Source organism: Cryptomeria japonica, chromosome 9 (genome assembly GCF_030272615.1).
Source record: "Cryptomeria japonica chromosome 9, Sugi_1.0, whole genome shotgun sequence".
Classification (NCBI taxonomy): domain Eukaryota; kingdom Viridiplantae; phylum Streptophyta; class Pinopsida; order Cupressales; family Cupressaceae; genus Cryptomeria; species Cryptomeria japonica.
This window is the reverse complement of record NC_081413.1, coordinates 293,045,907-293,071,343: the sequence shown is the minus strand read 5'-3', so window position 1 is coordinate 293,071,343 and position 25,437 is coordinate 293,045,907. Positions and strand designations below refer to the sequence as shown.

The 25,437-nt window shown below is 39.7% G+C and overlaps 1 protein-coding gene across 1 annotated transcript in view; it reads right to left on the bottom strand.

Annotated features, from left to right (window-relative positions):
* The window catches only part of LOC131042131 (protein TIC110, chloroplastic), a 191,082-nt gene extending 167,944 nt beyond the window's left edge, over positions 1-23,138 (bottom strand). Inside the window, exon 1 of the mRNA XM_057975449.2 lies at positions 22,477-23,138. Within this exon, the coding sequence (XP_057831432.2) occupies positions 22,477-22,949 (473 nt within the window). The 5' untranslated portion in view covers positions 22,950-23,138. The remainder of the gene's footprint in view (positions 1-22,476) is intronic.
* Positions 23,139-25,437: the final 2,299 nt, after the last annotated feature.

The following is a 25,437-nucleotide window of genomic DNA, read 5'->3' as shown; positions in this document are numbered from 1 at the left end:
GATTTTACGTATTTCAGCTAGGGTCATAATTTCCAATTTCAAGGTTAATTTTTAACTATGAAAGTCATAAAGTCCTGCCAAAATTATAAGTTGTGTTCAAAAACTTGAAAGAAAATTGAAAATTTTATGAAGCTTAAACTTTTCACGTTGGAACCCAATGAGGTTGTCATAACCTCCAAAAAACCTAACAGCCTCCTATAAGTGGAAAAATTAAAAGTGACAAGTGGATTCTCAGGTGTTTTAAAAGTTTTAAAACTTCTATCAACATCTGATGTGGTTGTGGCAACCACTTTAAAAGCCAACATATTACTCAAACTATAAAGGAAAGTAAAGGTTATTGACATTTTTGATAGTTCTAGAAACATGTGTGGTGCCTAAAGTTGTTGTGACAACCACTATAAACCCCAACGCATACCATCAAAGTGCAGTACACAAGTATTGAACAGGCAATGCAAATCAAACTCAATACATAAGATGAAGAGAGATCTAGATGATCCCAGTCGAGGCAAGCAATGGTACATCAGACAATGGGAACAATTTTGGAGAGCCCTTGATTCAGGGTTATACACAAAAATTTGGCGCGAGGCTATTAAATGGGAGAATAGGTAATGGAGGTCATGGTATGCACTTGGTAAATGAACCTAGAAAATTTGTGAAGTTATTACAGCAAGGAAGAAGCAAGGCAAAGAAATCACTTGACAAAGAAATGTGATCTCTCGGCTGCCATGCTTGCAGTATATGCACAAAATGAATTTGTTGGAAAAACTTATGGAAATGATGCATTTTGTCTGAAGATTAGATTGATCCAGAGTTGCACACTATTGGGATTCTACAAGAAGAAATGCTTTAAGTTCTAAGAATACAATTCAGCTACGAAGGTAATACTGGAACAAAGAAGACAAGCCTAGATTTGCATTGTTGGCAACATGCCCATGCCCGCTATTTTGCACCACTGGAATATTACTTAAGCATTTGATTAATGAACTAGACTTGAAAGGTGCACCTCATGTCATTACTTAAGCATTTGATTAATGAACTAGACTTGAAAGGTGCACCTCATGTCATTATGGATGAAATCCATGGGCACATTGCTAATGGATAAAATTGCACGAAGTCTAGTTCCTAAACATTATAATTATCAGCATTCACTAACTCAAGCTACAGTGCTAATGGTCAATACTGGCAAGGGTAGAGTAGATGATATGTCTTTCGTGCTCTCTTTTGATGTTAACCGTTTCCTACATGCACAAGATGGGAGTATGGCTTTAGGATGGGCTCAAAAACAGCATCAAGGTGAAACCACAAAGCTCATTTTGAAACACGTAGAGGAGAATTCTTATTTACAATAAACTACTCAAGAAGAAGAGTGTAATGTCCCCTTATATAAATGACCTAGTTTTTGCCCTAAAATCACAATTCCAAATACCATAAGAAATGAAATAGAGATATCATTTACCAATTAGATTTTAATTGAGACCCCTGAATCATGTTAGATATAAAATCGATTTTTCCTACTAGGGGTAGGAACATTATATTAATTACATAACGTGCACTAGGATTCCCTTAAGGTTTTTCCCAACAACCTATCCTCATTGTGGAGCCCCTTGGGAGATCATACAAGGCACCTCAAGCCATTCCATCAATCTCAAGAGCACGGAATGACACCCGCCATTCAACCTCCCAACCCCACTTGGGGTGCCTCCACTTGCATGGATTCCTAGCTGCTGCTTGCATCCCTCTTATGTACCTTCTCCCCTCCATAATGGGACGACAAATTGGATGAAAGCTTTTAAGGAACCTTATCATATATATATATATATATATATATATACACACACACACACACACTTAATATATATATATATATAGACACACACACACTTACTAATTCAACATTGATAGCCAAAAATCATATTTCTGCTTTTCATATTTTGTTTCCAGATTCCAATTCCCTTGACTAAGAACCTGTTGTTGATAACTTCTTGTTATGGCTCTTACTTAGGGAATCGATGCCAAGTAACCCAAGGTTAGTTGGCTCCTTACTTTGAAGAATCACTTCCCTCTTTATTATTTAAACTCCCTTTGCCTTGGTCAGCTTCCCTCATTCAATTGCAATTATTAAATGCAATAAAACCTAGACTGTCCCTTAACTGGGACTTAACATGCATCGGCCTTTGTAAGGAAAATTAAATTATTTTTTCCCTTTTACTTTGAGTGCCTATGTTTTGCTTATATCATAATTAATACTATAATGCCTCCTCAAGGAAAACACCTCCTCCGGGATTATATTCTCAAAAGAAACTTATAATTGGCCTGCAACACCTTTGGTCTTGTTGTAGATAGACGGTTGTAGCGTTTGGAGAAATTGTCAAGTCTTATCGAAGACAATTTCTCACCTAGATTTCAAATCAGCCTGCAACAACTTTGGTCTTGTTGTAGACAAACAGCTGTAGCATTTGGGGAAATTTTGAAGTCTTATCTAAGACAATTTCTCGCCTAGGGTTTGGACTTATTCAATGTTGGGTTTGATGTCACAGTGGGGACATGACAGTCCGCCCTTCCCGAGATTGTTAGTCATCAAGCAATGATAGTTTTAACCAAATCATTTCAATGTGAGGATCCCTAAGCTAACCATTAGATTCTCCTTGTGATATAATTAGCTTACGCTGCGCAACTCTAATATTACCTCAAAGCATACATCTTTGTCTTTAATTCACTGTGAGTTATTAATTATTGGAGATTTGCAAGGTTTTTTATGACCAGTTTTATCTCATAAATTGTAATCATAAGTACTGTTTTGGTTGGTCCTATGGATATATCTTTGAGACAAGGCAAGTGCGAACTTCCATATATTGAGAAGATGATTAGATGCATGGCACACACCTATGACCTTAAATGCAATGTTCCTTTCTAAATAAATTCATATCTATTTTGGTTCACTCTGGCTATTCTTGTACTCTAGATCAACCAAAAATAGAAATCTCATGAGGATAGGAAGATGTTTACAATAATCGTAGATACTCATGGAGTAGGCACACTAGAAACTCATCAGGTATGAACCAAACACGGAGCATATACACGAATACATGTATAGTTAGATTCCTTCTCATTGACTAGAATGGTTCATTGATTCATCTTTACCCTGTAGGATGGCAAGATCAAAGTTTTGATACCATTTGTAATGTCCCCTTTTGTATATGCAATAGTTTTTGACCTAAAATCACAATTCCAAGTACAGTAAGAAATAAAAAAGCGATATCATTTACCAATTAGATCCTGATTGGGATCCCTCAATCATATTAGATATAAAATCAATCTTTCCTACTAGGGTTAGGAACATTATCATAATTACTTAACATTCATGGGGATTCACCTAAGGATTTTCCCAACAACCTATCCTCGTTATGAAGCCCCTTAGGGGATCATACAAGGCACCTTGAGCCATTCAATCAAGCCCGGGAGCACGGAATGGCACCCGCTATTCGGCCTCCCAACCCCACTTGGGGTGTCTCTACTTGAATGGATTACTAGCTACTTGCATCCCTCATATGTACCTTCTCCCCTCCATAATGGGACAGCAGATTGGATGAAATCTTTAAAGGAACCTTATCATAATGAACTATGCATACACACACACACACACACATATTAACAATAATAGTAGGAATGATAACATAAAATGTGGTATGATAAATACTAAGCATTATTCTATAATTAGTGCATTAACATGAAAAGAATTATATAGCATCTTAACAGTGCTGATAAATATATGGATCTGCATATTATTATTACTGTATCTAAAGTTGCTTGCTTCTTCTTACTCAATTACTTATCTTATCTTCTTCGATGCCCAGATTTCTTATTCTTTATTTGATCAATCCATAATTCATATCATATATAAACTTATTAATTCAACGTTGTTAGCCAAAAATCAGATTTCTACTTCTTATATTCTGTTTCCAGATTCCAATTCAAATGTTTATTTAATTCCAAGTCAGATTATTTATTTTTAATTTGATTAATCCTTCATGGATGCCTTTTCCAAATGAATGGATCCAACTTTTATATCCTCCATGGTGGAATGAAAAGATACGACCTCTGTTTATCAGGTGTCCTTTGAATAAGTAGCTACTGTTAATAACTTCTTCTTATGGCCCTTAATTAGGGAATCACTACCAAGTGACCATAAGTTAGTCGGCTCCCTACTTTGAAGAATCACTTCCCCTATTTATTATTTAAACTCCCTTTGCCTTTGTCGGCTTCCCTCATTCAATCGCAATTATTAAATGCAATAAAACCTAGGTCGGCCCTTAACTAGGATTTAGCATGGGTCAACCATTGTAAGGAAAATAATATTATTTTTTGCCCTTTTACTTTGAGCGCCTCATGTTTTGCTTATATCACGATTAATACTTGCATGTGGAGTATTATTGGTTTGTTTAAGATTACTAAGTATGTATGATGTGCAAACATTGCCTTGTTTTTATGATTATATTGCAGTCCAATGTGGTTACCTTTATTTCTTGCATGTTGTGACTTTGTTTCCAAATGGATTTGGCACCAATCTTGTCTTGCATTCCAATCACATTCATTTAAGAGCATTTCTTTTATTTCTGTATTACTTTTCTCCCCTTGTCTTACCTACATACACAAACCAGTTTTGTCATTTTTGAAATACCTTATGGAATTCATATTTGAATAAAACGTTTAGAGATTTATCTGTGTAGAACTCCTACTCATCCTTATAGCCCATTGCTCTATAAATCTATATCTTCAATGTGCTTGTGTCATATAGATATCAAAAGGGTTGTGACAGTGACATTGCAAAACGTGTGAGAGACTTATCAGGATTCATCTTTTGGTGAATAACACTTGTTACATCTATGTGTGCAGTTACATTCTTTCTTATATCCGCTGTTAATGGGGGTCTGCAGGCTTGTTCCTAATCGAGGCATGGTAGCCAAAGTCTTGCTCCAATTCTTATCCTATCTTCAGGACTCCAGGGAATACCCCACTAGGTTTCACAAAGCCTACAGAAGAAGAGGATTTACCCTAATCCTATATGTTGGTTCACAATTGTCCTCTTCTTGTGGATGTATCATTCTCCCTACTTCAAGACCTTGGGCCCCTTGTCTTACTTTGAGTAATAGTACTATAGGAGAGGGCCTGAAATTTTGAGCATCAACACACCACTTGTTGGAACCTTGACAAAGTAGGTTTTTTAACAATTAATTTGGTTATTTCCTTGTGTGTGTATTAAAGTACTTATTTTCAGATTTTATTAGTTAAATTCTTAATTCTTCAAGTGATTTGTGCAATATGGCCACTCTGTGAACAAATATGCATAGGCATAGTACTAATTCTTCCAATAAATCCATAAGTTAGTGGTTAGATTAGATAAGAAGGGTGTAAATGAACTAGACATCAATCAAACCAAACTAATTACAAATCATACTGGCATCAAAGTTATCTAGTGTTCCTTGGGGTTTGCATTACACAATTTAAGGGTCTCATTGATGCCAGTAACCAAAATCACAAAAGCAAGAGGTGAAGGCAGCTTACTACCATTGGAACAAAATGTTTCTTCAAGGAGGAGGAATCAATCAAATCAAAGCAAGCATGGCTAAATAAGGATAAATGTCCTAAGCGCATGAATCACAGAAGTAAATATTCTGAAGTTTGAGGTGGATGCCTAGCATGTAATGTCCCTACTTTGAAATATAATTTAATAATAAATAATAAATAAAAAATACAAAAGAATAAATAATAAAAAATTAAAATTAAAATATAAAAGAATATAATTAAATATAATTAAAATTTGATTAAAGCTAATGAAAGGTCAAAAGGCATGAAATGATAAGTTGTGATCCCTCAAACATGAGATATAAAAGGGAGAAGAGAAACTCATTTGAGGGGCAATGAAGCGTACCATGGGCTTGAGTATTATAGTGGCGCTGAAGTAAGACTTTTGACGAATTTCCTTATGTTTTCTTGCCATAACTTCACCATGGGAGGTCAAAAATGACTCAAAGGATTCTTAAAGTGTACAAGATATAATGATTAAAAGACTCAATGTCGAGATACAACTGATGATTCCCTTTCTAGTCAAATGTTCGTCCTAGCTTCGAGATACTTTAGAGACAATTAATCTAAAATTTTAAAAGCTCTTCATAAATATTCATCAAAGGAATACCCCGAACATAGCTTAGCGGGGTCAAACCAATGTGTGCATGTTTAAGCAACATCACCTTCTCACCAAAGGGAATCCTTCTTTATTACTAAACTAAAGCACGCGGAAGCAAGCGAAACCAACTAAGCTGACAAAGCAAACTAAACTGAGGAAATGAAAACAACTAAACTACACACACAACCAAAGCAAAACTACCCTAGCTATGTACAAACGAATTCCACCACGGAACTCAAGGCATGAAATAATGTTTCAGGAATTGCCCATTAACGGGCAAAGGGATGTCATCACCTGTCAATGTCTTTAACCTGAAAGCGTTCTCTCCCAGTATCTTGGCAATTTGGTATGGTCCCTTCCATAAGCAATCGAACTTGTCATGATCCCCTTTTCGTTCGTGGGGTTTATCCCAATACAGGACCAGATCCGAGATCCTGAATGCTTTCGTAGTGGCTCGTCTGTCAAACCATCTTTTGACTGTCCCTTGGTACTTGGCAAACTTCTCTAGGGCTTGATCTCTTTCTTCTTCTAGAAAAAGCAGTTGGGAGAGACGAATTTGGACTCGCTCTTCTGGATCCAAAAATTCTTGCATGAACTTTAGAGTCGGGATCCTTAGTTGAATAGGGAAAATCGAGTCCTGTCCGTAGACCAGGTGGTATGGGGAAGTGCCTAGAGATTTCTTAGCTCTCGTTCTGTCTGCCCATAGAGAAAACCTCAATTGTGTATGCCAATCTCTTGGGTTCTTATCAAGCAACTTCTTGATCACATTGAGCAAATTTTTGTTGGTTGACTCTGCCAGTCCATTACCTTGGGGGTAATAATTCGATGAGAATTTCAAAGTGATGCCATAATCGAATACCCAGTTGGAAAACTTTAGAGAAGTGAAGGTGGAGCCATTATCGCACACTAGAGCATGAGGGCATCCAAATCTAGTGATAATGTTCTCTTCAAGGAACTTGATTACTGTGTCTGTCGTACAGTTCTTCAATGCCTGAGCTTCAAACCACCGGTTGCAGTAATCAGTTGCTGTCAGGATGTACTTGTGTTGCGCGGATGACGGTGGGTTTATTGCTCCAATAAAATCTAACCCCCACATGGCGAATGTTCTTACCTCTGTGATTGGTTGCAATGGCATTGCTGAGTTCTTTTCTCTAATAGCGGCAACCTGACAAATGTGGCATGTCTTTACGTGTTCATAGGCATCCTTAAAAACAGTAGGCTAATAATATCCTGCCCTTAAGATTTGAAAGGCAGTGGCTTGACTCCCTCCGTGGCTCGTTCCAAACTTGGAATGGAAATGTTCTATTATTCTCTTGGCTTCGTCGTATCCGACACATCGAAGGTATATACCTTCATGATTCTTTCTGTAGAGCACTGATCCCTGGAGCATATATCGCTGGCACTTGAGTCTGAAGGCTCGTTTCTATGCAGAGTTCATGGGAGCGGGGTATCTGTGGTCTGTTAAATATGACATGATATCATAGTACCATTCTTTCTGAGAGACATCAGTCAAGACATATGTCTGTTCTATTAGTCCAGGTCCTTCGACTGCCATAGTCTGCGTTAGAGCCTGCCCTTGGACTAATTTCATCGGTTGTAACTCTACATCATATTCTTGGATGGTGGCAACCCACTTTCCTCGCCTTTCCCCTAGTTCGTTCTGCATCAGGAGTGTTTTAACTACAGCATCAGGTATAATGGCGAAGATCTTACTCCTTAATATGTAGTGCCTAAATTTCTTGACAGCCTTCACCAAGGCATAAGCCTGCTTTTCAACACTTGGGTATCTCAATTCTGCATCCTTGAGAGGCGAGCTCATAAAGGCTATAGGATGCTCTTCCTTTTCCTCAATTCGCTGCGTGAGTATTGCGGTGCACGAATGTTCAGATGCAAAGGAGTACAAGTAGAATGGCTTAGTGTAGCCTTGACTGACCAAAACTGGCGCATCAACTATAGCCAATTTGATTTCTTCAAATGTTTTCTTTGATGACAGTGTCCACTCCATCTTTGCACCCTTTTTCAACATCTCATTTAAAGGTGTACAAATTTTGCCCACGTACACATTTTTGGCATTGTCCTCAGTCCCCATATTTACCTTTTCGAATTGGTCACCATTAGTCTTATGACCTTTCATCTCATTAATTTGGTCTTGATCATACATTCTTTCCAACGGTATCATTCCTTTAGGGATGAAATTTGTTTTCAAGTTCAAAACTTCGTCATCATCCAACTCTGCTTCCTCTTCTGTTTCCTCCTCATCAATCATTTGAGCTGCAAATATGTCTGAGCTTGTTAAAAATTCTTGGATTTGACCATCGTCTTCGAATACTTGAAAATTTGTGATGTTATCTGGGATTGAGGGATCCAGTGACAATTCTATGGACAGATGATCCATGTTTCCTATGGTAAGAGGTTCCAGTGAGCTAGCTGCTTGAGCTAACATATTCGCAATTTCGTTATCTGCTCGCCCTACTGACTGGATGTTGAAGGCGTCAAAGCTTTCCAGAAGATCCCAGACTCTGTTACGGTAATGGGACAGTCTCTTATCATGGCAAACATATTGCTTTCTCACTTGCTTGAAAACTATCTCTGAATCACCGTAGGCTTGTACCGTTTTAGCTCCCTTGCTTATGGCGAACAATAATCCATGAACTAGCGACTCATACTCAGCTACATTGTTAGTGCAGGGGTATTGAAGTCGACGAGCTATGAGAAACATCTCCCCGTCAGGACTAGTTAACTTAAAACCAATTCCTGCCCCTTTTTTGGAGTAGGATCCGTCAAACCTTAGGATCCATGTTGCCTCTTCATGTTGAGACCATACTGAAGTTGGCTCTTCCATTTCCTCCTGTGGGGGTGGTGGAGTTTGAGTTTCCATGGTATTTTCGTTGAATTTTTCTAATATCTGACTGATCTCACCTTCAATCTCTTGTTCGACAGTGCGATAGGATGGTGAAGCTTGTATTTCAAAGGTGCCTCTCCGACGCTCTTGTAGTTGATCTTCTTCCATATTTATCTCTATATTCTGCTGATGCTCGGAGAATCCCCGATGGACTTGTCTACTCTCGGTGTCACTTCCAGGATCTACAAATTGTTGTAGCATCCAACGAACCTCTGTGATTGCTTTGTGACATTCTTTACAAGTGAATTCTGAATGAGATGCGTCGTGAACCCGACACCAATTGGTCAGCAATAGCTCATGAATCTTACTCCTCATCTCAGCTCTCTGACACATGTTCGTCCATATGAATTCTTTGAAACTCTCGAACAATCTCTTCTCTTTATCTGGATCGTCCATCACTGTGAAGTCGGAAAGGTTTACATTGGTTTCCCCTATGGAGGAGGTTTGTAGTGTCAGAATTTCATTCGCCTTAGGTGTATAGGACCCTAGGTCTGTTTCAAGGAACAATATCTCGTTATTTTCTCCATATTCTGTAATCATTAGTCTGAGTCTTGGGGTACTATCAATTTTGATTTGATTGGGAACCCCTTTCCATGGCAACCACATGTGAGAGAAGTCAGTGGAAATGTATCCATTCAACCTTCTGGACCAATCCCTACTTAACAACATGCCATATCCATCTGGGATGTCTATGACAGAGATATCGATGCAACTTTGCACTCTCGGGTCTGCTGCCAATTGCATGCGAATATTGTTGAGCTCTCCCATCACCGGTACCTCAGTCTTATCTAGTTGTGTGACTTTCTTATTAGTCCTTGCCGGAACAAGTCCTAATTTTTGACAAACGGCCAGTGGCATTACATTGCTGGAGGCCCCGGAGTCTACTAGGCAATTATGCAACATTTTACCAAATATCCTCACCGACAACAGGAATGGAGCAGGTTCATCTTTCCCTTGGTAGAAAACTACTTGGTTCTTTCCTGGTTCCTCTTCTTGCTCTTTGAAGGGAGAATCCCCACTGTGTGAGCTTTGTGATAATTCTTTTGCTAGAATTTCTTCCTGGAATATGTTTGTGTCCATGAGGACTTCTTCTGGTGTGGTGCTTTCCTGGTTCTCAACTGAAGTCTGCATCATGCCTACAAAACTTGGAGATTGTTGTGGGGCATCAGATGACACAATATTGGTATTTGCGGGAACATTGACTGTTCCTCTGTGTACGGCATTTGGTTGAGGGATTCTTGGTGTCCCAGCTTCAGTAATACTACCAAAGATTGTTTCTCTTATTTCATGGATGTTCATCAATTCAATAAAAGGCAGACTGACTTTTATCCTTTTGAATTCTTCTAACACAAATGAACTTAGCCTCTTTAATTCCTCCTTAGGGCCGTCTTTTGTCTGGGTGTGAGCGGGCCCTAGCTGGGGATCTGTTAGTCGCCTTTGGTCAACTTGATGGGAACTGACAGGTTTTGAACTACTGGGTTGGACATTCTGCTGGTGATATTCAGGAGAATCCCTAGGAGGTGTTGGTGCATTGGTAGCATTGGGATTTGGTGGGGTTTGGTGGGGTCTAAAAGTTGTTGGGAGGAATAGATGTGGTTAAAGGCTCATTGTATCGAGCATTCCTTTGGTATACACGAGGTTGATTTCCGGACGTTTGTTGGAATGCTTGTACTTCCCTCGTGCCTTCAACTAGAACACTATCATATAATGGGGGGAAGTTATAGCCATTGACGGTGGTTGGCTGGTTCGATACTAATTGGACTTCAGGCTTAACTTGACCTTGTGGCGGTTCCACGAGGCTATTAGCAGACGCAGGTGGGAATCTCTGGCTAGGCTGGTATGATGAACCATTCTGGAATGGGGACCTGACGTTTTCTATGACCAAAGCCTGATCATATCTAGTTACAGGAACAATCTCATACCCAGTCGGCGGAGCTTCTTCTGCTCCTGAATTCCTTCTCTCGCTTTGGAAAATATCTGCTGCTACCTGGAATTCATGGCATTGTAACTTGGAATGCTGATGAGTACTGTGCAGCCTACACCATCCTAATAGTGCAACTTCTGCTAGGAATACTTTGTCTGTGGGACGACTATCTGCAAAAGGTTGGCTATCCAAAGGGGATGGTACAGTACCGTTGTTGGGCCCAGTATTCCATGTTCTCTTCTAGGGAACTTGATTATTGTTTCGGAAATTCTGATTATTCCCTTGGTAGTTCTGACTGTCTCTTTGGAAATTTTGACCGTCTCTTGTATATCCGAAAGAACCTTGTCCTGGATGATTCCCTTGATAATTTCTCTACATTTGGTTGTTCTGTCCTTTCAAATAGGTTACCTCCACCGACAGTTTCTTTACTTGATTGATTAATTCCCTCATTTCTTCTTTCTCCTCTGAGGTCCGACTGGAAGTTGTCGCGTTTTGGAGATATAACGGCTGCAGCAGTGGTACTTGTGAGACAGGATCTCCAGGGTGAAGAACCAACTGATTACTGGCTATAGGAATTGGGTTCATCACTGGAGTATTCTGAGACAATGCTCTATTGATATTTTGGACTTGTCCTTGTGCAGCGGGATTTCCTAGATAGTTCAAGGGTCCTGTAGCGGCACCTACTTCCAGATCATTGCTGACTGAAATAGCTGAAGCATAGGCTTCTTTTAAATTGGTTGGGGGGGTGCCTTTTGTTTTTACAAACATGGAAGTGAGGCGATCCAATGCTGCATAGCAAACTGGCAGTGCAGCAGCATTATTCAGGTTGTAGGGATCTCTTAGTCTTGTATATGCTTTGTGAAACCTATTATTGAAAGTGCTAATAGGTTCATGTTCTTGTCTTCTTACTTCCACAAACTGTCGATATAATTCAGATGGAGAGATTGGCGATCTGAATTTTTCTAGGAAGATATCTTTCATCTCTTGCCAATTATGAATGGAGTCAACTGGCAGGTGGATATACCAGTGAGAGGCTTCTTCGTCAAAGGTGTAAGGAAACAACCTACAAGCCACGTCTTCATGTTGGATATCTCTATTATGCAGGAGATCTTCAAAAATCTTGATATGTTCATCAGCTGAGCGACTTAGGTCACCACTATGAAACCTAGAATGAAAGTGTTCAGGGCTCTTTGGCATTGCATTATAGGCGGTGAAGACCATAGGGGATGCATTGGCCGGACGCCGCGCCATTGGGATGTTTGCTAGGGAAATCACTGGCTGAACTTGTTGGGCAATTGGTGTAAAGGAGATTGAAGGCGAAGTGCTTGGGACTTGAGGGGAGGGGGTTTGGAATAAATTGGAAATGTCTCCCACCTCTGGTCTATCTTCTTCTGCTTGATTCTCTCCTTTCTCTGGCGAAACTTCTCTTTTTTGTCTAGATCTGGTGGGTCGTTCCAATTCTACGAACTCTTTGGATGAACCTTGTGCTGATCTGAGGATCCTTTGAAACTTATCCGGGGAGAAAGAACTTATGCGATCTAGCGTAGCTTTTATTCTTGCAGAGGCAGTGCAGGAGCAGGTTCAGGGGCTGGGTTAGCTTCCTCTTGCTCTCTCTGATTTCGTGCATTGATGCGGTTAGTAATCTCTTCTTCTTCTTCTAGGACGAAGCACATTCGACACCAGTCAAGATAATTTCTTTTCATAGACCAGGCTAAGCTATATAACTCAATGATGATGTCTTCTTGTTCATTGTTGAAGCTCAAATCTGGTTGTATCACTGGTTTGGGGTCTCTTCCTGGTTCAGGAGGATTGATGGGCAGACCCATCTCTTACCATGTTAGTGGACTGGGAAGAAAATTGTAGGATTTCTTTCAGAACTTGCTTGTGAAGGGTAGAAATCCTTTGTCTCTCTAGATTTTCTTTGATCACAATCTCTATTTGTCTTCCTTTTTCTTCTTCTTTGGCAACAACGTGACTTACTTGCCTGAACTGAGAGTAATTTACTTTGGATTTCCAAGCAAGTGCTCGCAATTGATCTGTAATGTAGGACTGATTTAGTCCTTGTTCAGGTTGTTCGAGAGGCAGATTGAATGGGATTTCATGTGGCAATACCATGCTGCCTCATATCTACTATCCAAAAATAAGTAACTTTTAGGAATCTGATAGTGATAAAATCCCCCTAATGTTCTTGTATGTTGTGTGCAGGAGGAGGGTTAAAAGCTTTGGGTAAGCTCACAAGTATGAATTGGTATGATCTCAAGTCCAACTGTTTAGAAAGTTGTTCTCTTGGTAAGGCCCTCCTTCTAGCACCATTTTATGTTGCGCTTGAGAGGAGGGTTAAAAAGTCCTTAAAATTACTCCCTCAAGCATAAATTGATAGAATCTAGATGTCAATTGTTCTGCCCTCCTTCTAGCACCATTTTATGTTGGTGTCTGTTTTATCATCTACCAAACATTAGTATAGGATACCCGAAGGTATTCTATCCTCTCCTGAAAAATCACTACTGATTCCAAGGTCTATATGTGCGAACAAGCGACTTTCGTGGAATAGCTTCTTGGGTAGTGTATGCTGAAATTTCAAGGGGGACTTACGTTTGACAAGTATCTTGAACTGCTGGACTTAGATGGATTTAGCAATTTTAGGCTCTTCTTTTTTGGGGGAATTTTCTGGGATTTAGACTTTCAAAAGAAAGGGAAAAAGGGATAGGGTTTAGGAAGGCTAATCTAATCCTACGAATTTCGGAAACGGTATCAACTAGGTGCTTTCGAGAAACCAAACCTTGCTTCGCCACACTAGGGACAACTACACAAGGCCGGTGCAATCTTCAATGGGTTGTGCTTATGATCGAGATGTTGGGATGCACAGGGGATGGGCTCAGACTAACTTTGCACGGTAGAATGGAAATCATCCATTTACCAAAAGTATGAGCGGAAATACACCATCAATTGATACTTATCAAATCCTTCATTCAAATTAACAACAATGAAAGCAAATCTAAATTATTTCTAACTAAGTGTTGAGGCAATTGAAACCATGCAAATCATTCAAATAATAGAGATTACAAAGCAGCGCACATGCAATATATTATCTGGAAATGACCTTAAGCAACAATACATCAAAAACCTCACCCTTTTCAAATGAGAGGAGGCAACCTTATATAGTTTCTCAAAAACAAATGAATGGCCGAGAACAAATAGTGATCAAGGGCCAAGATTGAAAGTCCTAAACCCTAATTAGGGTTTCCCGAAATACTATCAGTTCAAGCAAATGAAAGAGTGACAAGTGGCACAGTTGCTAATTTTACTGAGGTGAATGGCCACTTTCCTCTTTCAGAGATTCAATGTATCTGGACACCACGAGCTTGACCTCCTCCATGGTGACACTTGGCAAACCACCAATCTGGAAGTCGATGAGATCCACATCGTCGACGCATGTGGCAAGGATGCCTTCCCACTCCACTGCTTGGGTGAGGAAGTTGTCATCGATGGAGAGGAAGTTTGCAATCTTTGAAAGATCGCCTTTGTTAATCATCCCTGAATCTCGGAAGAAGCTTGCCTAAATCCTGGCTCTCAGGTTCTCTGCTTGTAAATGCTTCTCCCTTAGGCTTTCCTTCTGCCAGATCTCTGACGCCACACGGAATACCTTGCCCAGGATCTCTCTAACCCTTGCCTCTGTCTCAAAACACTTGGTCTCGGATTTCTTCAGAACCTCAATCCTAGTGACCAGAGCATAGTACCACTTGCCGAAGTCATACCTGTCTCCTGTCTGTATGATGCCTGCATCCACTAAGCTCTTCTTTGACATGCCTCGGATAACCTTCAGGTGAGGGAGTATTTCATTCTGAATTTCATCCACTTCTTCCCAATTGGATGCTAGATCCTGGATACGATCAATCAACAAAGAAGTTGCCTCATGTGTTGATACTAAGTTTTCTACCAGGGTGTCAGCACGTATCACAGCGTCTGAAATCCACTCCTTTTCTTGAGTGTATGATCCCTTCATATCATCATAGTCCTTCATTGATCCCTGTTGAAGAGGCTGTGGTGGAGTAGTCGGGACTTCATGGTTGAGCGGGCTGGTAAGATGGAGAACATACTTCTTCCACTGCTGGTTCTCTTCTTCCACTTTCTTCCTCTTTTCTTTTTCATGAGCCAGCCTCGTCTTTAGAACGTTGCAGGAGTCATCAAAATATTGGATCTTCTGGTCCTAGGTAGGCTTACCCATCTCTATGGTGGTAATCTTGTAGTCATCTGCGGTGACATTGTCCCTAGTCTTCCCTTCTTTGGGCACTGCTATCTGGACTGTCCTGAATCCGACACTGTCTCTCTGAATCAGGGAAAACTTCCTGGCTGGTTTGGGCGGTTTAGCTATAGCGAGTCATTCACCTTCTCCAGGAATGCTGCGGTAACCTCCTCGGTTGAGTGGGCATCCTTGGGAACCTTGGCCTTTATCCTTGCTCTCAGCCAATCAGGAATGGTTGATTGTTCTACAGTGTTCCGATCAAACTCATCGTCTGCTTCTCCTGGGTTCGCTGGTATGCCATCCAAGAAGATTGTAGGGGCTTCAATCTGCCCCTTGTCTGGAGTTCGGAAGACCTTCTCCACCACTTCCTCAACTGGCTAGGAAAGCACTCTTATTTCATCATCAATCACATAGATGTTCATCTCTTGCTCCCCAATTGTACTCTGATCAGGCGCAATGGAAGCAGTACTTAGGATGGAGTGACTTTCGCTGGATTCTCTTCTCTCACCTACAGCCCTTTTCCCCGTGCACTTTGTGGAGCTTCCACCCAACTCCTTTCTCTTTCGAGATCCAACACTTTCTGGATTCCGAGCATCACCGGCAGAGGTACAAGGATGGACGGACAGAGTATAATCTACTCCCATTAATTCATAAGTTAGAACCACACCTTTGGCCTTCAACTCTTTTGTCTTTTCAGACGCCCACCACCTTGAGTACTCAACCACCGACCTCATGAGGTCTGCTAGATCTGATTTTTCTCCCTCTGTCCAATCTATCAAGACTAAAGGTTCATTCTTCATCTTCTCAAAACCCGGCTGCTGAAGTTCTAGGCTTTCTTCTACCTGATCGGCAACTTTGAATACTTCCGTTGCTCTCACCATACTTAAAGGAATTCTTGACCAGAACCTCTTCCGGATCTCGAAACTATCGGCTGCATTAGCCCAGTAGTCTTCCAGATCCAGTCTGTGCTCAAACGTTGTCCCTTCGATCTTCTTTATCCTATGGAATGGATCGAAATCTTTTCTTGCCTTGTATTGGTAGAAGGGATACCAAGCCAGTTCTTTCTCAGCGGTAGCTGCAGCCTATGATGATGGACATGTTTCCAGCCCATTACCAATTGTAAGTGAGGATGTCCCTGCCTTCTTCTGCTTATCCCTTTGAATCACTATATACTCCTCCAATTGTCTCACAACCTCGAGCAACACCACTCGGTTGGTAGGGTAAGCTAGAAGCTTGTATGGGGGCCCAGAGAATCCCTGAATTCGGAGGTAAGTGAACTTCGGATATTGGATGTACCAACACCCGAACCGACCGATGAAGTCCATAGACTCTTGAGAGAGCCTCTGGTGCAGGCCACCTTGAAGGGTCTGGGTAATGTGCATCAAGAAGGTATCATTCACCCTTTTGAAATGGAACTTCTCCTCCATATGGAGCTGGGGATAGCAATCATATACCGGAAATTGGTTCTCCTTGTTCCCAACTTCTCCTCTACAAGTGAGACCTCTATACCTGTAGGTCCTGGCTAAAGAATAGAACAAGTAAGAACTCATGAAGAAAGTCCTATTCGCCTCCAGATTCTTTAGCTGGCTGTCTAGGTTGTCGCTGATCATACGGGCCCAGTCTATCATTTTTACTCCATTGATTATTTCATTAATGAAATAATACATCCAGGGTTCAAATGGAGCTCCCTGAGGATTTCCTATTATTCTATTGAGCAAGACAATCATGTCCCCAATGTCCTCCTTGAAGTATGCTCGCACTAGGCTCTTTCTCTGGAGTTTGGAGGCGCCCTTCCTCGGCTTGTCTAGCCAGGAATGATTAACTATGGCATCATATTCTTCCAGGTGATCGTGGTACAGACTGTCAGCTTCGTCCTTGGTCATATATACTGCGTTGTGGTACTCAGGGATCCTGAAGGCCTCTCTGATGGCCTCATCGCTGACATTCTCCAACACTCTTCCATCAGGTGCAACAATATCCTTACTAATGGGGTTGTAGTGTTTGGCACATTCAACTACTAGTTCATTGCACTGCATGGTGGGGAGGAAGCCGGCAGCGTGCACGATACCACTCTTCATCATTTTTCGCGCAATGGTGGTAGGCACAAGGTTGTCCAGACCAAACATTTGCTTCTTAAACTCCCTCAGATTGATGTGTCTGAGGTTGGTGTCGCTGATGTTCTTCCACTTGGAAGTCATCCTCGACTCTGGAGGAGCATCTTTGTCTACCTGGAATTTCATAATGTTTGGGGCCTGCAAGCAAACGATGGAAATTTTAAAGTTAGAAAATGATTTGCAAAGTTTTGAAAATAACGGGGCTGTGAAATGGCTAAGTGTTGGAAAATTTTCCATTTTTTTTATTCTCATACTTAGCCATAAAAATCGAATTTTCACCTTAAAACCTTCAGTCTTAAAGTTGGTTGTGGTTACCACCAAGTGTCAAAACTTCCAAAAAAATTTCATACTTAGCCAAAAAAAATTGATTTTCTTTCTCCAAAATTTTCAAAAAAATCATTTATTAAATTCTGGAAAATATTCAAAAAATTCACAATTTTAATTTCACCTTTGACTTGGATAGGAGTAAGGCTAGACTTTTCTCCAAAATATTGAGAAAATTCAGAAAAGATGCCTTTCTCCATAAATCTGTAAGCCTTCTGCCAAAAATATTATCCCACTTCCAGCAATATCTAGAATTTTCTCCAGATGATCTTCAAACTGACATACTTTACTAATCTCTCCTTAGTAGTTTTGAACTTCTTGGTGTAATAATGAATTTGATAATGAAGTATTTGTAGACAAGGTTTAAGCAAAACCCCTAAAATCATCCAACTCATACTTCTAATTCTAAAAAAAACTTTCCATTTTGATTTAAGTTTGAAGATATTCATCAATCCTCCAATATTCCCTTTCAAAAAAAACTTTCCATTTTGAATTAATATCTCAATAATTTTTTAATATTCTCTCAATATTCTCAAAAAAAACTTTCCATTTTGGATTTATTTTGAGGATTTTTTTTTTATTTAGATATTTCTTCATTTTGGATTTAATTTTAAAATCCCAGTGGATTTAGTGACATCACTGGCATCTTTGTTTGATTTTTTAGTGTGCAGGTGGATTTTTTCGAATTTTGAATTTCCATTTTCAAGTTTTGGCGCACTTTGCCAACCTCTCCAAGGTATGGCGGACTTTGGCTAGAACTCCTTCATGGCCTCCATTAAAGTGAAAATTTGGCTAAGGCATTGGGGCGGACTTTAACCCTTGCTCCCACATGGCCTCCTTTACCTTGGCGGACTTTGGTGTTGACTCCTCCATGGCCTCTCTAGGTGGGGCGGACTTTGGAGTAGGCACCTTCAAGGTATCCATCATCCTGGCAGACTTTGGCTATGACACCCATGGCCTCCAAACTCATGGCGGACTTTGGGCTTCTATCTCTTCACATGCTTGGGCGGACTTTGAAGGTGTCTCCCACATGACCTACAAGACAGTGGCGAACTTTGGAGAGTACTCCTACATGGTTGGGCAGACTTTGGTGGTGCCTCCTACATGACCTCCAATGCATACATGGCGGACTTTGATGGTTGCTCCTTCATGGCCCCTCTTGCATCGTGGTGGGGTTTGAACCTACCAAAATACTTCAAAAACCTTTGTTAGCCAGACTTAGCATAATTTTTAGAGAAACTTCAAAATTTCACAGTTTAATCTAATTTAACCGAATTAACTTGAAATTTGAAATCCATCCTTAGGTGGATCATTTGAAGCAGCAAAAAGCCTAAAATCTAGGGATTTAGCTTTTTAGATCGAAACTTGGAATTTTCAAGTTCCGGTCGAAGCTGGTCAGTGGTACAAGTGTAAACCCTAGGTTTGCATCCCGAAAAAGCAAAAAGCCTAAAATCTAGGGATTCAGCTTTTTTAGGTCAAAACATGGAATTTTCGAGTTCCGGTCGAAGCTGGTCAGTGGTACAAGTGTAAACCCTGGGTTTGCATCCCGGAAAAAGCAAAAAGCCTAAAATCTAGGGATTTAGCTTTTTAGATTGAAACTTGGAATTTTCAAGTTCCGGTCGAAGCTGGTCAGTAGTACAAGTGTAAACCCTAGGTTTGCATCCCGGAAAAAGCAAAAAGCGGACATCCCTAAAAAATAGGAAAAACTTTATAAAAATAGCCATACCGGGGATCGGGCTAAAAAGGCCAAAAACGAAACTTCCTAAAAAATAGGAAAAAGCAAAAAAAGCAAACTTTCTAAAAATAGAAAGTTGTCCAAATTCGTCCAAATCAATTGCGATCTTTGTCCTTTGGTCTCTCTAAGCACTCTGGTGGTGTTCATACTTCGGAATCACATAACTTGCAAAAACTAACTTTCAATCGTCAGGGCCTGGAATGCTCTGAACTGGACAAGGCTTGGTGAAACTGCAGCAAAAGGTCACAGGACGCTAACAAAACCCTAGAAAGCAGGAAAATTAGAGGGTCCCCAGTAGCAATGGGGCGATGTGTGGAAAAAGGTCACAACACTAACCACCTCAGCAAAACGTCCTTTCAAAGTATAAGGGAATGTGGACCTTAGGTATTGTGAAAGAAAAGTTGAGACTAAGAAACTTGAAATTTTCAGTCACAATTGGAGGGATATTTTAGCTTGCATATTGTAAGTGAAAACCAACAAATTTCTTTTGTACATCTTAAACTTTCTACTATTGTTTTTGCTTTCCAAAAGGCTTAGGAACATTTTTTATCTTTGACAAAGCAACCACCTATTGGTAAGTCTTTTCACCAGCATAACAGCACAAGTCCTTTGTAGTCTCCCTCTTTTGGCCTTTCTAGAATCCCTAGTGAACTCCAACTTTCTTGGAGAGCGACATCCTTATCGGTTTGGAGTTCTAACTATGGTGTTGTGTTCATGAGTTCATGATGGGTTCATTGGTTCCTTCTGCAAGCAATTTCAACTTTCCAAGTGTTTATCCGCAACTTTGGACCTATGTGCAGGAATAATTAATATTTTAGTTGTCAAAAAGTGAAATCAGGACAACTTGTATTAATTAGTTATAAAAAAGTGATATTTTAAGTGACTTTAACAATCAACAGGAAATTATAAAATAAAGTCACTTTATTGAGCAAAAAGAGATTATCAAATATATAGGTGATATTAAATTATAATTTCCCGAAAGTTCCTGTGAAGATTATAAAAGGGTTGAAGTGGTACGTTTTCAATCATTCTAATTTGTTCATTTTGATGAAACCTTGTGTGGGAGTTTGAGTTGTTGTTCAGCTTTTTGAGGCTTGGGACAGAAACCCCTACAGAAAAGATTGGTTTGGGTAGTAAGAGATCTACCCTAGCTAATTTGTAGCTGGAATCTTAAGGTTTGCAAGATTTCCAGCAAATGTCAGATTTGCAGATTTAATTATACCAGATTTGCAGGCAAATTTATATTCATTAATGTTGTGGGCAAGATGAAGAATTGTGCTCTGTGTGTGTGTCGTGAAGAGAAACTAAATAATGTTTATTCAAAGTGTTAGGCTTTACCCTAGCCGTCCCACTTTTCGTATTATAAGAAATTTAATTAAAGGACAGTTAATTTATATGAAGGCTTGAAAGCCATTTTTCATGCCAACATAACTTCCAACTTCCAGTGCTACTTTCTAGAAGTCCTACGTAGCACATGAAAGGGTCAATGAAGTCAACCTAATCTATTATAAAGCTGTCGCATCTGACGAAGGAGCCGTGGAGTTTAGAAATCCCTGATTTTGAAGGAAACATAAGCCTTTCATAGCTGGCCCCTATTGGTTAATACCACAACAGATCGTAGCAATGTTGGCACTCGAGTGTATGTGGGACGCGATAAGGGAGTTCATTGGACCCATGCTAATACTGCCACTCACAAAGGGAAGCCAACAATGATAAAAGTAAGGAGTCAAGGGATAAACTCAGTTCACTAGGCTTTGGGAAAAAAGTTGTGGGAATTAAAGGGAAAAACAAAAACAGGTGATTTGTGAATGAATGTTAGATGCCAAGTCCTGAAGCAAATGAACTTGGGCAAAGACGTGAGAACTTGTAGCATGGTATATTGCCATAAAACTTAGAAGACAAGTGGGTTCCAAGAAGAACACGAGGTTTTTGGTTACAGTTTGGGAGTCCTATACTAGTCGTCTCAAGGGAAGTAAGAACAGTACTGGTCTGGAAGCTGTTTGGAGTGCACCCAATCACCCATATCAATGTGTTGTGCATGAATAGGAGTAAAAAAAAAGACAACGCAGCTCGTGAAGTTATTTGGAGAATTCAAAGACAAGTAGAAATCTCAATTCTGCAACCATCAGCAAAGCAAGACAATTTGTTGATCAAGGAACTGAGTCTAAAAGAGCCACCAACTATATTTTCACATGCTATGAATTGCCGAAGGATTCAAGAGAAGTATTGCTGTCAGCCAGAGTCGTTGGTAGATTTGATTATGCTGAAAGATAGTTTGTTTGCAGATAACAGTTCCCACATCAAAATTTGACATCTAACAAGTACTAAACTTTAATTTGCTGCATAAGTGAGTCTGTAACAGCAAATGTTATTGGTGCAACAGAAATTAATCCTCTCTGATTATTAATCTATCATTGACAAATCTTTCAATCTGCATATGTTATGCTTGAAATGCAAACCAGACAATTTCTAAGCCAACCAACCAGCAAGGGAGTTTTAACATTGCAATCAGTAATACTTCTCGATAAACGTATGCCAAATGTTTGACAAAATGCCTGCTATAGGAAAAAATTGCAAAAATTGATTTGGACCCGGGGTGGTTGTTACATCCCTGTGGCCAAGCCAAAGACCAAGTCCAAGCATGCACCCAATCCCATTGCACTAGAGTGCATAGGAAGGAAGGACTTAGCAAATCAGCAAGGTGCATTCACAAGCAAAGGGAAGAGCAACACAACAATTAAAAAACATAGCACTTCCATACAAAGATTTTTAGAAAATATGCAACTTATGTGATCTAGAGACGTTCTAATTAAACCAATCTAAAGAATAAAAGAAAGGTCGGACAAAGAAAGACATGAACGCCATGATGGTGGGCAAAGATATTGGAGCAATTCAAATGGACTAAAGGAATAGCTTTCAGTTCATAGAAAAGGAGGTAAGTTTGAGTAGCATTACATAAAATTAATTGACCAAGCACATTCGTATAAAAGCCCAACTAAAAAGAACAATTAATATTAAAACAAAAGTTGATAAATGATAAATTTGCTTACTTGTGAAGTATGGAATTTATGGCTTCGCTGGTGAGGTCAGTAGGATGAGCGCAACTAGCGACCGCGTTATGCACAGTTACAGCAGCAATCCGGGGGGCAGAGGAGTTTAGCGCATAGGCGGCAGCTCCGCCTGCTAGTCCAAGAGCTACAGCCCCTCCCACTGCAGCGTTTCTAGTGGAGCCAACAGCATATCCCCCTGCCAAAGCCCCTGCTACAATTGCAGCACAGGCTCCATATCTAGCAGGCGCAGAGAGGCCTTGTAGAACCTTCTCCGGCCCCGAAAGCTCTTTCTGTCCTCCGAATATTGCTTCACACGACGCCTCTTCTGAATTTGCTGCTCCTAACACAACTCTTGCCCTCCGCCTCCTGTTGTTTTTTAAGGTGTATTTGCGATCAAAGCGAGGTAAGAGCCCTGGCGCTGCCACAACAGAGGATTTCAGCTGACCAGGTAGCGTAGGAGCTGGAAAAGCCATTGTTTTTTCTTCTTCTTCGCCCCTCCGCTTGGAACGGATAAGAAAAAATTGAGGCCGGCTTCCAGAAGCGGAGGTCGTACTGCTTGTCAAGCTAGGTATATTAGGTATATGTCAAGGTTTTTCCCAGGGGTTTTAATATTCGCAGGAGCCCCGTCATGTGATCCAATTATGTAATATGTTTCAAAGGCTTAAATTGGGATTTAAAGAACAAATCTTACCTAATACTTATTCACCGTATTTCCTAAATTTCCGCTCATTCATTTATTCGATTGTGTTTTTAGAAGAAATGGTACTATAGTCTTTCTACCGTATTTTTACAGCGTCTGAAAAATATTTTTAAAAATTGTTTATTCAAATTTTTTTTTGGTGTATAGTTTATATATTTATTATAAATTATTTTATCATAAAAATTTCATTTTCAAATATAAAATAATATTATAATTTTTAGTTTCAAATAAATTTAATTATAATTTTAAAATTAATTATTATTGTTCTATGAAAATATAATTAGCAATTGCACTTTGGTGTGCAATAGGTACGTCGAAGAGGTGTGAAAGATCAATCAAGAAAAAAATTAATCTATTTTTTTTATACATTTGTGCATTAGATAAGGTCAATTGGTAGGTCATTTGGCAAATGATGTTTTTTGTACAGAAAAGGTCTAAATGGAGAAGTGATAGCTTCAAAGATCCAAAAAATGTCTAAATGGAGAAGTGATAGCTTCAAAGATCCAAAAAAGGTCTAAATGGAGAAGCGATAGCTTCAAAGATCCAAAGACAAGTGAAACAAAACCTTTAAATCAAGAAGATAATGATATTCCATTACCAATAGACTCATGTTATGTTTGTAATAGGGAGAGAGAGAGAGAGAGACGGGGGGGGGGGGGGCACGAGGGGGTGTCAAGGGGCGTTGAGAGAGAGAGAGAGATGGATGGATATGTAGAGAGGAGAGAGGAGAGGGTATTGATATAGATGAAAGAGAAATATGTAAAGAGAGAGATAGAAAGATAAAAATAGAGCTAGAAAGTGATATATAGAAAGAGAGGTAGAGAGATGGAGAGTTATAAGGGCTAGCGAGATGGATAGATAATGAGATAGAGATAGAGGGAGAATTAAACAAAGATGGAGAGATAGAGATATAGATTTAGATGTCTAGGAAGATGGATAGGGGGAGAAAGACAGACATATTTAAAGATAGTAGGAAAAAGAGGAAGATAGAGGTAGAGATGAAGATAGAGTTAGAGAAGAAGAAGAAGAAGAAGGAGACAAATAGATAAAGAGAGATATATAGGAAGAGGGAGAGGAAGATGGATATATAGATTGTGAGAGAGAGAGAGGGGGGGGGGGACATTGAGAAAGTGATAGAGAGAGACAATAAGAAGTGGAGATAGAGAGGGGGAGATAAGGAGATGGAGAGAGAAAGAGGGATAGATAGATATACAGACAGACAGACAGACAGAGATAGATAGATAGATAGATAGATAGATGGATAGATAGATAGATAGGGAGTGAGTGAGGGAAGGAGAGATGGAGATAGACATACTATTTTTTGCTCGACTGCGTAGACCTTCCATGGAGATTTCTTTCCAGACTTCTTCACTCCAACTGTTGTATTTAGTTTCTCCAAGCCATGGATGCCTGAGCCTATTACCTCAATTGTCTGTTGGAATCCAATCTTTCTTGGTGCCATGATTTTGCTCACTCCTATCATTTTGCTCTTGCTCCTCATAACTCTTGCATTCGGCATTGCTCCCGCACTCCATTTTTCCTTAGGTTATTTCAATTTTTAATATTTATTTCATTAAGTAATATTAGTATAATGAGATTTTGCTTAATTATTTACTATTAATTGGATTTTAAACATCATAATAATGATGTTGTGTTAAAATTTGTTAAAACAATTAGGATGGCATATGATATCCAAATTGACAATACAAAATGGTCCAACCTCTACAAATCTCTCGCCATGCATGATTACTATTCTAATGGAACTTCGTCATACACATGAATAAAATAGGATTTTACATGATTGCTAAATTAAGTAAGAAAGCACACCTTTTATGTCCAATTTAATAATTTCTTTAAATTAATATGAACTTATAATAATTAATTAAGAATGAAATCAAATAATTAAGCAAAAGCTCATTACACTAATATTACTTAATGAAATAAATATTAAAAATCGAAATAACCTAAGAAAAAATGGAGTGCGGGAGCAAAGCCGAATGCATGATTGATAATTGGAGGAGGAGGGGAGTGATGGAGAAGAAAAGAGGGAAATGGGAGGAGAGGGAGATTGATAGTTGGAGGAGGGGAGTGAAGTAGAGGGGTAGTGAAAGAGAGATAGGAAGAGAGGGAGAAATAGCTCAATATATAGAGAGAGGGGGAGGGGGAGATATAGATAGAGGGATATATGGAGAGAGAGAGAGAGAGAGAGAGAGAGAGAGAGAGAGAATATCATATTCTTTCATTGCTTCTCTAGCTCAGTC